The following is a 12,012-nucleotide window of genomic DNA, read 5'->3' as shown; positions in this document are numbered from 1 at the left end:
GTTTTCTTTCCTGCCTTTGCCTTCTAAGTCTACACCACGGATGGGGCAGCCTTGGCTTCTCAGATGTTGCTGAACTACAGCTTGCATCAGTCCTAACAAGCACAGTAAATGGGCCAAGCATGATGGGAGTTGTACTTCAACCACATCTGGAGCCCCAAAGGTTCTCCCCTCCTAGTCCAGACTAGCACCAATGATCTTCTGTTTTTTATTACTATTATTTCACACAGCAGCGGCTTTTCTTTTTCTGCAACCCATCCTTCTGTACAAAGATGAAGGGTGCTGTTGGAGAGGAATGTAATTTCTCGAAAAGGTACAGCGGTAGCTAGCAGCTTGTGGCATCTTTCACAAAGGAAGAGTCAGTTAGCAAATCTGCTTAGCTTTATTTTAGTGCTTAATGTTAAAGCAGCAAGGTTAAGAGTTGTTTTTAATTCTTAAAATGTGTCTGTACAGGAGTCAATCTGCTCTACCTGCTCTTAGCAGAACGAGCCCAGTGCAGTTTCTGAATAGGTCTTAAAAGCAACAACAAGAACAGTCTGTGTTGGGACTGTTGCCTGTTATGTGTTAACAAAGCACTTGAATCTGGCATGGGGTGGAGGCTGCCTTCTCCCTCCCCAACCCCATTTCACACACACGCTGCAGCAGAATACTGCCAGGGCAGGTCATGCTTATTGCCAGAACATTGAACTGGCATTGTGGGTCTCCAGTGCATGCAGCTGTATGCAAGCCCGGCCAAGCAGCACCAACTGAAGCTGAAGCTGGAGAATCCTCCAGGTTTAGGCAGGGCTTGAATGAACTACCTAAGCAATTTGTCACAGGCGGTGCCTGCAGGCTGGTACTTTGTACATTCTCCCCACCAGGGGCATCTTCTGTTTCCAACATCTGTCTCTTAAACATTAACAAGAGCCACAGATCACTACAAGAGGACTAAGCCAGAGTGATGTGCCCGAGTCTAATGGTTGGATATTCAGCAATTTGGATTGTTGGCTTCACAGGGAAACACAGGTAGTTCTCTCCCCACTGTAAGCTAATACCGTATTTTTCGCTCTATAACACGCACCAGACCATAACATGCACATAGTTTTTAGAGGAGGACAACAAGGGAAAAAATATTCTAAACGAAACCGCGGATGTATGATTTTTGTGGTTCATGCTGTGGCCACAGACATGTGATCTGACGGTGAGTTTGGGGTAGCCCAATGCAAAAATCCTGAGGATCCATGTGGATCCATGCTTTGTAACCACGTTTTTGCACCACTGCGGCCCTAGGCAACAGTGGGTGCGTGATTTTTTTTGGTGCAAGCCATAGCCATGGACATGCTATGTGATCTGATGGTGAATTTGGGGTGTCCCAGTGCAAAAATCCTGAGGATCCATGTGGATCCGTGCTTTGTAACCACGTTTTAAGTGGGGAGGGAAGGAAAAGCACTCAAGGGACAAGGAACACGCGTGGGGTGAGTGGAGAAGGATGCTGTTAATAATGCAGAAGAGGGGTATAAGGAGAAGGCTCCTCTCCTCTCCCGCTTTGCTCCTTTAAAGCAAGCAGGCTCTCTGTCCCTCTCTCCTCCCCACTCAGCGGCTCTTCTCCTGCTTTGCTGTTTCAAAGCAAGCCACGGAGGAGGGAAGGAAGGGGAACCATGGATCCTCTGCTCATGACTGTAGCAGATCCCCCCGCCATCCGTAGGCATTTGCTCCATAACACGCACAGACCTTTCCCCTTACTTTTTAGGAGGAAAAAAGTGAGTGTTATGGTGCAAAAAAATACGGTACTTTCTTGTACTGTTTTGAAGGTGCTGCTGTTTGTGTGCTACCTTTTAAAAAAATCTATTTTCTAATGTGAGTTGGATCATGTTACATAATAAGAAACGACAAGCCGCCTCCTGCTCCCTGGATGCAGAAACACTTCATCCCCTTCCAGGACCAGAACATCCTGATATTCATACAACACTAAGGCTATTGTCATGTTGCCAGTATCCCATCCCAGAATCTGCTTCCATGAAGCAGCCCAGTGTTGACCCATAGCTTTGGTCTTCAGCACTGGCTTGCCATGGGATGAAGCCAGGGAGTATTCAGAATGGCTTCTGGGTGAGCGTCTGCATCTTTTTCCTTCTCTGATTCCTCCACTTGAGCTGCAGCTAGTTGGGGGAAGCCCAACATGGCAGGAAAACAGGACACTACATGTGAGGAAGGCTCCCTTGGAGGTTGCAGAGCCCAGCCAAAGTCCATCAGTTTCAAGGCATGCCCTGGGTTTCTGAGACTGTAGGACCAGAACTTCAAGCAGCAGCTTTTATATTAAACCGAGTTTTATAAAACATATCAGGCACTTTAATTGCTGCCTGAGAATAATGTCAAGGCTCGGGACCCAGAAATAAGCAAAAGATGTACTCAAGAGACAAACAGATTTTGGATTCAGGTCTCACTTTAATTAGCCCCACTCACCCAGAGTTTCTTGAGGCATTGGCTTGTATATTTGCAGCCACAGCTGCAAAACAGGAGAGACTTACTCCTGAGATCTAGAGCTGTAACTTTAAAGGACACAGTGGCTATGCACTCTATTCTGCTTCCCACATTTATTATTTTTACAGAGGTTGAAATAAATTGGCAAAACACTGGAGTAGGTGAGGGAATGCTGGAGAGGCAGGTCGTCAGGGCGGTCCGCAGACTTCTCATGGAATTAGTACTGGCTGCACAAGAAGTGCCCAGTGAGGCCTGAGAATGCTGAAACATGCTAGGCCCAATTCTGGGTCAGATCCAGAGTTGAGGCAAGGAAGGCAGTTCCACCAACAGCCTATCTTCTCGGGCCCAGACAGGCCAGCAACAAGAGATTGGATTTTTTGGTTTAACGTGGAAGTTGACAGGGTGCAAGGCTCAGCATCTGCCCAGTTGCCTTCTGCCTATAGTTTGTCCAGTGCAAATTCTTCATCTTCTAGTCCTTTACAGCATCTGGCACATAAACAGACTTTCCCCCCATCCTATCCACAACACTAGAGGACAGCTTAGCAGCAGAAGGGAATTGGAGTGGCAGGAGAATGCAACCCACCCAGCTGTGGTGCTGCTCAGGGGGCCATCCACACACCTGTCCGTGCAGAATAGTCTCAGTCTTAGGCAGAAGGGACCTGCTATGCCGTCACTATTGGGGCTCCTGTGGCAGGTTTTGGTCTGGAGCAGGCATAGGGTGGTCTTCCGGGAGCGGGTTGTAGTTGGGGTCTTCTTCGGGAGGGTCAAATACCAGCTTTCTGCGAAGGAAAACCCCAACCACAAAATGAGACCCATGCCGCAAAGACAAAACACACACTTTGCTACACTGGAAGAGGAGCTCAAATGAGCTGCTCCTTCGCTTCTGCTTGTTTTTGTGTTGTTGTTGTTTTTGTGGGAGGCTGTTACGCAAAAACAGGTCCCTGTTCTGAGACACAACAGCACCGAAAAGCACATCAAGATCTCTAAACGTGCTCTAAATCTCCTAAGCAGAACCAGAAACATTTAACTTAACAGGATGGAACCTATAAGGAAAGGAAGGGGCTGTGGCTGGCAACCTGCATTGTAGGAGCAGTTTGCCTTTCTTGTAACACTATAACACGGGGTGCGAGGAGCTTGCTGGGACCTGCTTAGCCTTGCCAAATGTTGTATGCCACCAAGCGTACACTGGGGAACCAACAAAGCTCATTGGTGGTATTTGTCTCTGTTAATGTTTTGAGGTGTATACAACCAAAATGTTTGTGTAGTCCTTTTCCACTTCTTTTTATGCCTGCTCTATTCCTTCAAACACTGAAGTTCCTCCCTCTCCCCGTTTTCTAGTCAAGGCAGGAGAAAAATGCCACATCTGCTTCCATCATAATACTGCCTCTTCAGGTGCTTCTGTGGTCAAATGAGGGTGGCCATTCTTCAACCTACTTTGTAGGACTGCCTGATAAAGTTGGCGATATACTTACAGGAATCCTGGTGTTAGTAACAACTTTTTCCCTCCGGGTTGGTTGGGAAAGACATCCTCAAGGAAGTAATAGACGTGACCCACGGCTATTCCTGCAGGAGAAACAAAGGTCTGAGAAGCTACAATCTAGATCTCTTTTGCCAGTACAGCTAGAGGCAATGGCTTCGTTTCCATAGCCCACCACCCAAATACATTTCCCTTGGTGCACTGCTGGTTTGTGACAATTTGACACCAGAATCTTCTGCAGCATATCAGCAGTTCAAAGAGGAGGCATGAGCCATGTAAATTGACTCTTCTTAAACCCTGCAAGTACAGACACTGATTTCAGTAAGGTAAAAACACTTGCATTTGACAACTGTTTGGGATAGGATGATGCTCTTAGGGCCATTGACCCAGCAGCGTAGCCTCTGGCCAATAGGAAACAAAATCTCTGCCTCTCTGCTTCCACCTTCTCAGGATGACAGCATCTCTTGGGTCGCTAGTGTGTGCTGTCAGAGCTGGGGGAGAAACCTGCTTTCAAAAGCAGGAGCACCAGGGGACTTTACTATGTGCTATCACTGCACAAACCCATCCTCCTTTTTCTCCCTACCCACCCCACCCACAAGCCAGCCACCTCCATCCAGTCTGGGGACTCTTCTCCACAGCAGCACATCTCCCAGACCAGGCATGGCCAAACTTGGCCAACTAGCCATTTGGGGACTACAACTCCCATCATCCCTAGCTAACAGGTCCAGTTGTCAGGGATGATGGGAACTGTAGTCCCAAAACAGCTGGAGGGCCACGTTTGGCCATGCCTGTCCTAGACTGTCCCCAAGAACTGCACTGTCTTGCCTGTATATCCCCTTTTTCTAACTGCTTCCCAAACCAGGTGCTGATCCTGTGGATACAGCCATAGCTAGCTGCAAGCCTTGGAGAAGCCGCCTCCAGGCACTGACTGAGTGTTTTGCCTCATCAACACCCACACATAACACTCCTAAAAGATAACATCTTGAAACACTACACCAGCATTATCAGCATGTTACCTTTCATAGCATCTGAATAGTCCTCAAGGCAGCAAAGCAACTATCTGCAAGGGAGCTGCAGAGGCAGCACAGCCCTCACCTGGCAAAGCCTTTGTGAGCAGTGGCATAGCATGGTTTGCCAGTGCTCGGGGCAAGGAAAGTATTGCAACCCAAACTGGTGTCTCCATGCAGCCGCTGCCGCTGCCAGACAGAGCTGTGGAGCAGCGGTGGGACATACATGTGCATCTCCCTGCTGCCACCACCTGCCCGCCTCCCCCACCAGTGGAGGAACGCCCCCTGGCCAAGGGATGCAAAGGCCCGTCCTCTCCCACCTCCTGCATGGTGTACTGCTCAAGTGAGGCAGATGGGCAGGACAGGGAGCTCCTCCAGTCAGGGTGGCAGGTGCAGCAGTGCACCCCTTTTAAAAAGTGTGCATGTGCAATTACCCCGGTAGCCCCAGCCCCATGCTATGCCACTGACTGTGAGAACCAGCTCCTCGCAGATATACCAAGAAGCTCTGCAAGAAGAGGAAGCTCCCGCCCTCACCTAAGAGGTCAATGATGATGGAATTGCCCAGCAGCAGTGAGAAGCCCATCAGGACCCAGGGCAGGAAAGGCGCCTGGAAGTTCAGCAGCCCAAAGAAGTTCATGCGGATATAGGGATTCCTCCGGCTCCACACGTAAACCAGCATGATGGTGAAGGCCTGGCCCAGGAAGAAGAGGCTGGCAAAGAGTCCAAAAAGCTGAGAGCTACAGAGTCAAGGCAGGGGGTGGGGAGAGATTTAATTGGCTCAACAAAGGCTGAAAGAGCCCCCTAAAACAGCTTCCTATCATCATTATTATTATTTATTACCTGCCCTTCAGTTTAAGGTCCGAGGGAGGTCACAACAATTTAAAAATACAATATTAAAACAAATTACCACCTGAACCTCTTGGCAGTGGAACTACCAGAAGCACTCCCTCTGCAGGTCTTAATGCCCAAGAGAGTATTGCAGATCTTGCGATCCTGCAGATACTTGGAGGCAAAGTCGTTTTGAGCTCTAAACACTAATGAGAGCAACTTGGAATTGGGTCCAGAATAAGGCTGGGCAATATATTGATACATCATCCAAAACCAGTTTGAAGTCCAAATTGTGGCAATCTCTTTCAAAAAATTTGACCTGGCAATATATAGTGAATCGTGCGTGTGTGCACGCTATGGAAAAATCACAATGCAGGAAAAGCCATGAAGCCAGCCAAGCTTCATCCTTATTCCAGACATCGTGATATATAGGTATTTCGAGATGTTTAGCTGATGATATACAGTGGTGCCCCACAAGATGAATGCCTCGCAAGACGGAAAACCCGCTAGACGAAAGTGTTTCCGTTTTTCAATGCGCTTCGCAGGACGAATTTCTCTATGGGCTTCCTTCGCAAGACGAAAAGGCCTCCTTTTCGCTCCCCAACCCCTTTTTCTAAGGCACTAAGCTGCTAATAGCCTTGTAGCAGCTAATCCGCTAATCCCTTAAGCCTTTAATAGCCGCTAATAGCCGCTAAACCGCTAATAGCGCTAATCCGCTAATAGGGTTGCTTCGCAAGACGAAAAAACCGCTAGACGAAGAGACTCGCGGAACGGATTCTTTTCGTCTTGCGAGGCACCACTGTATCAGGATGTTGAAAAACCAGGTATTGCCCAGCCCTAGTCTAGAAGCAAACTGGCAACCAATGCAGCAATTTTAAAAACAGATTGTGTGAGTTCTAAAAGCCTTTCATGATCCTTCAGAATGGACAGGGTGGCAGCCCCTTTGTCATGGTCCCAGGTGAGACCAAAACCAATCCGGAAGCAGAACACTGAGCAAATCAACGGGAAAGGATACTGTCATAAGAAAGCCTCCAAAAAGGAACATGAAGATGAAGTCTGCAGTCCTTCCGCGGAAAGAGCCTTCTTCCAGCATCCTGCAGTATCTGTACCTGTGAGCAGGCAGCAACGGAGGGAGGTAGTAAAGGAAACTAACGGATGGATGGATTGCTAGGCAGAATAGCCCTAGGGCTAATGCAGACACAAGTCATTTCACCACAAAAACAGCCACTTGGGCAAGGGCAGGCAGATCTGAACCAAACCACACAGCCTTTTACCTTGAGGTTAGAAGCAGCACCTTTGACCCTGCTGCAGCACAGTGTGAACTTGGCTGGGGATTTGGCTTCAGAAGGACTGGAGATTAATTTGAAAACAATAGCAACTTGCATACCCTAACCCTAAGCAGCCCTTGGCTAGAGGGCAGCAGGACATACATGAAGCTCCTCCTTTTTGGGGTGCCCCAACTGCAGATTTCATAAGTATACATTGGAGTTTCCAATACTCTGGAAAAAGCATCTTGTTAACAGGCTTTCAGTCCTAAGAAGAGAGATTTTGTATGCTATGGTTACTAGGCATGGAAGGTTTCTGATCTCATCATCATCCATTCATCTCGGCAACGCCCTGCTCCAAAAGTATGCGAGGGGTATGGTCTGAATACCCCTATTACTGTGGCACAGATCAAATCCTCTCCATCTATTCCAGTTCCTGACTTGGGCCAAGCTTCCTTCTAGCAAGCTGAGATTTGCCTTGTTTCCCATCTGAGCTGTGCAGCTAAGTGGGCTTCCTAGGCCTGGGAAGAAAATTCCCACCAAACTTAAGAGTTCTGAGTTTTACATCTTGGACCAATTTGATACTTTGCTCCACAGTTTAATGTGGTAGTTTGTGTGCTGCTACCTAACATGTGCAAAGGACATGGGTGGCGCTGTGGGTTAAACCACAGAGCCTAGGACTTACCGATCAGAAGGTCGGCGGTTCGAATCCCCGTGACGGGGTGAGCTCCCGTTGCTCGGTCCCAGCTCCTGCCAACCTAGCAGTTCGAAAGCACGTCAAAGTGCAAGTAGATAAATAGGTACCACTCCGGTGGGAAGGTAAACGGCGTTTCCATGCGCTGCTCTGGTTCACCAGAGGCGGCTTAGTCATGTTGGCCACATGACCCAGAAGCTGTACGCCGGCTCCCTTGGCCAATAAAGCGAGATGAGCGCCGCAACCCCAGAGTCGGTCACGACTGGACCTAATGGTCAGGGGTCCCTTCACCTATTTAACATGTGCAGCCCATGTCTCCCTTCCAGTCCATGAACTGGGGTATAGTCCTTGCTCACACGCAGGTGAGCCACATGGTCAGAAACTGCTGTGAGAGCTACCGCTAAGAGACCATATGAATTTTGGTTCCTGTTACTTTTAGGATTCTGCTTTCCAGCTGCTTTTTTTGTCTTAAGGGCTGTGTTGTTTACCCATGCAGACCTTCAGAGGCAGCAGAGGCAAAGGGCAGGTCATGCTGCTGTCAGGAGAAGCCAAGAACACTTTTTGAAAGGGGCAGAGAGGGAGAGCAAAAAAAGGAGTCTGGGTCAAAGGATACAGGAATATCATGTTGAAGAAGAAGCTGAATCCCAGCGGCCCAAAAAACAGGAAGTTGGTGATGAGTCGCCAGATCTGCAAGAAAAGGAGAAAAGGAAAGAGCACCAGGTGGCCAAATACTGCACCAACCCCAGCACCACCAGATGCACGCACAGTCTTCTTGCAAGAAGCCTGTTGCTTGCTTCCGCCAACACTTCCTGAGAACTCCCCTGTCCCCAGAAATAGGTCCTTTCTGAAGCGAGCATGGGACTGCCAAACAGCCACTGCAAACACATCCTGCCCTGAGGCTAGTAAGCAAACGGGGGAAGGGCCAGGCCTCACCTGGAACTTCCTGAAAATGAGATCCGGATTGAAATACAGCTGGAAAGGCGTGATGAACTCCAGTTGCTGCAAAATACAAAAAGGCAGGCAATGGGCTGAGCCGGGATCCTGGGCGCACAGCAAAGGCAGCGTCTGCCTGGCTCTGATGCTGCCCCCGCTCAGAGGGGCTTTCCAGGCAGCCCTGCCTCGTCCGCCCTTCATCCCAGCTGGTTCCCAGGAGGAGGAGAGGCGTGCAATGCCGTCCTCGTGCAATCCCCACTCGGGGCGGCAGAGCCCAAGGGCTGCTGGCAAGAGAGGGAACGGAAACCGCTACCCCAGGCCTGCGGCAAGGGCGATGGGCTGCTGCCGCCGCCGCCGCCCCAGAGCCACCCTCGGGCCGGAAAGAAAATGCGCTCCATACAAGGCAGGCGGGCATCGCACCGGGCGGGCTGTGGCGGCTCTCCCTGTTGGATCTCCGCCTGCCTCCCTTTCTCTCCCCCTCCCCAGCGATTACCACGGCGGCGGTGGTGATGACGCAGGCGGTGGTGTAGGCGCGCGTCACGGCGGGGATGCCCAGGTACTCCGCGGCGAATCCTTGGTAGGCCATGGCGGGAGAACGAGGAGAACCCGGGGCAAGAGCGGAAAGGGCTGCGCGCCCTTTAAGGTCGGGGCTCCCGGAGCGGCCAAGCCCCTTCGCTTGTCAAGCCTCTTATAGGGCGGGGAGAGGGCGCAGGGGCGTGGCCGAAAGAGAGCGCAGCCACTCAGGAGCACTCACAGGCGCGCCAGGGGCTGGAGAGATGCCACTGTCTATGTAGGGGGGCAGGCCAAGTAAGGAGTGACGGGTTTCGAGGCCAATGGCATGGCGCGAGCTGTGTTGTTGTGTCGGGGAAAGAAAAAGCCACGTGTCTGTGGCCGGCAGACGATCGGCCAATCAGCAAGTAGGCGTCTATTTGCAGGGCTCATCCGTTGCTATGGCTGCCTCTCTGTGGGGTCACGGAGACATGAAGTGTTAGAGGCGTTTCATGGAACGGATAGGAGATTTCCGAGCTTAACTGCTAGATGGAGAAACTATCGGAATTTCGGTGGAGGAAGCGAATGCTGCGCGCACACACTAGACATGCAAAGCACGTGGCTGAGGTCCCAAAGAATTCTGGACTGGAAGAACCTGACTGGAAGAATCCGCGACCAGAAAGAAGAGGAGTTGCAAGAGGACTGGAGGAAATTTAAGGACTGTTTGAATAAATGTTGTTGTTGTTGTTTAGTCGTTCAGTCGTGTCCGACTCTTCGTGACCCCCTGGACCAGAGCACGCCAGGCACTCCTGTCTTCCACTGCCTCCCGCAGTTTGGTCAAACTCATGCTAGCAGCTTCGAGAACACTGTCCAGCCATCTCGTCCTCTGTCGTCCCCTTCTCCTTGTGCCCTCCATCTTTCCCAACATCAGAGTCTTTTCCATGGAGTCTTCTCTTCTCATGAGGGGGCCAAAGTATTGGAGCCTCAGCTTCAGGATCTGTCCTTCCAGTGAGCACTCAGGGCTGATTTCCTTCAGAATGGAGAGGTTTGATCTTCTTGCAGTCCATGGGACTCTCAAGAGTCTCCTCCAGCACCATAATTCAAAAGGATCAATTCTTCGGCGATCAGCCTTCTTTACGGTCCAGCTTTCTTTATGGTCCAGTTTAAATAAATATTGTAATATAAAAAATTAGAAATTACTTGAAAGAAACAAATAGGCCTAGGATTAAACTAAGTTATAATTAAATAAATGGGATTTAGAATGTTAAGAAAAGTGAAAAAGATGAACTATAATTGTTTTAGTTTATTTATGATATTGGAAAGCTGCTGCTTTTAATTACAAGGAAACTCAGAAGGGAGGGATTTGAGGAAGTCAACCAAGATGTTTAAAAGGTTGGATTTTATCTGTTTATTGTTCCCTTTTTTTCTTTTTCTGTTTTCGTGTATCATTTTGCTTTGTGGTTTGTGTTATCATTGTGGAAAATCTAATAAAAAATTATTTTTTTAAAAAGAATTCTGGGAATTATGGTTTGTACAGGGTGCTGGGAATTGTAGTTCTGTGAGGCGTAATCCACAGTTCCCAGGAGCTTTTTTTGTGAGAAGTGGGGCTTGCTTCTGATGTAAGGTGTGCAGGCAGTCCTGCCCACTTCTCATCCAACTCCGTCCGCCACTGGGCTATGGCCCCCAGAGGGTTCACGGGGAAGCAATGTGGCCCTGCATCTGCTGGATCCTGCCCTCCTTCAAAGGGAAGGGAGCAGAGAGGGCCAAGAAGGGGCCGACTGGTGGGCCTTCTTTTTTACCAATTTTTTTATTTTCACAACAGGCCTGAAATAAACAGCAGAGGGGAAAGTGGGCACCCTTGCCTGGTTCCCTTCTCAATTCTAATTTCCTCTGAAACCACATTATTTACAATAATTTTGGCTTTTTGTTCTAGATAGATCACTTTAATACCATTTAAAAAGTCATGGCCTATCCCCATACTCTCTAAATTATGTAACATAAAACTCCAAGATACATTGTCAAAGGCTTTCTCTGCATTAATAAACATTAACATTGCTTTACAACTCTTTCTTGCTTCTAAGTTTTCCAAAATATCCACAACATTTCTTATGTTGTCTTTCATATGTCTTCCAGGCAGAAATCCTGCCTGGTTTTTATGAATATACTTAGATAAAACCTTCTTTAGCCTGTTGGCCAATATATTTGCAAACATTTTGTAATCCACATTGAGTAGGGAGATTGGCTGTTGGGCTTTCAATGCATGCCACGTCCGCAACCTCGGATTATTTGCTGCTGGGGGATGCCAGAAGGGCAGCCGTCGGCTGGGATTCTGGTCTGTTCACCCCTCATCCAGCAGCACCTGGCAGAGGCACAACCTCCCCCACGGATGGGCTGCCTGGGCGGCCTATGTAAAGCCCAGGTAGGTGCCCCAGAGCTGTTGTGGGAGGAGACCGCATCCTGCCTGCCAGGGCACTAAGCAGTATCAGAAGAGGGAGGTGGCTCTGCAGTCCTGGTGGCTTTTCCCCAGCAACCGGGTCTTTAGCGGCCAGGCCAGCCCTCCGCCTGTAGATGCTCCCGACCCCCTTAAGACAGCTGCCGCAGTCTGCTCCTTTCTTTCTTTTTTAAAAGTCAATCCTTTATTAGCCATAGTAAACCACACATGATCAAACAAACGCCGTATACAAATACGAGCTCAGTATAGCAAGGTTTGTCCAGAGAAAATCAATTTGCATAAATAATATAATATAACATTACCACATCACCGATCAATTAAGAACCGCCAAATCTCTTTATAATGGCCCAGTCTTTCTGCATGGACAGCACTCAAAAATTCAGCCACTATTAAAGGAATTTGATCATTCCTGT

The 12,012-nt window shown here is 49.0% G+C and overlaps 1 protein-coding gene across 1 annotated transcript; it reads right to left on the bottom strand.

The window, feature by feature from the left end:
- Positions 1–2,398: 2,398 nt before the first annotated feature.
- On the bottom strand, positions 2,399–9,475 carry LOC310666692 (derlin-3-like). The gene is made up of 7 exons (XM_083417950.1): positions 9,152–9,475; positions 8,659–8,724; positions 8,339–8,412; positions 6,782–6,875; positions 5,473–5,668; positions 3,927–4,017; positions 2,399–3,233 (listed from the first exon to the last, which is right to left on the bottom strand). The coding sequence occupies exons 1-7, from the start codon at positions 9,242–9,244 to the stop codon at positions 3,128–3,130; spliced, it is 720 nt and encodes a 239-aa protein (XP_083274076.1). The 5' UTR covers positions 9,245–9,475; the 3' UTR covers positions 2,399–3,127.
- Between the last annotated feature and the right edge of the window lie 2,537 nt (positions 9,476–12,012).

This window comes from Podarcis tiliguerta (assembly GCF_965153285.1).
Source record: "Podarcis tiliguerta genome assembly, chromosome: 16".
Classification (NCBI taxonomy): Eukaryota; Metazoa; Chordata; class Lepidosauria; order Squamata; family Lacertidae; genus Podarcis; species Podarcis tiliguerta.
The sequence above is the reverse complement of the archived record's forward strand: the minus strand, read 5'-3'. Positions and strand labels throughout refer to the sequence as shown.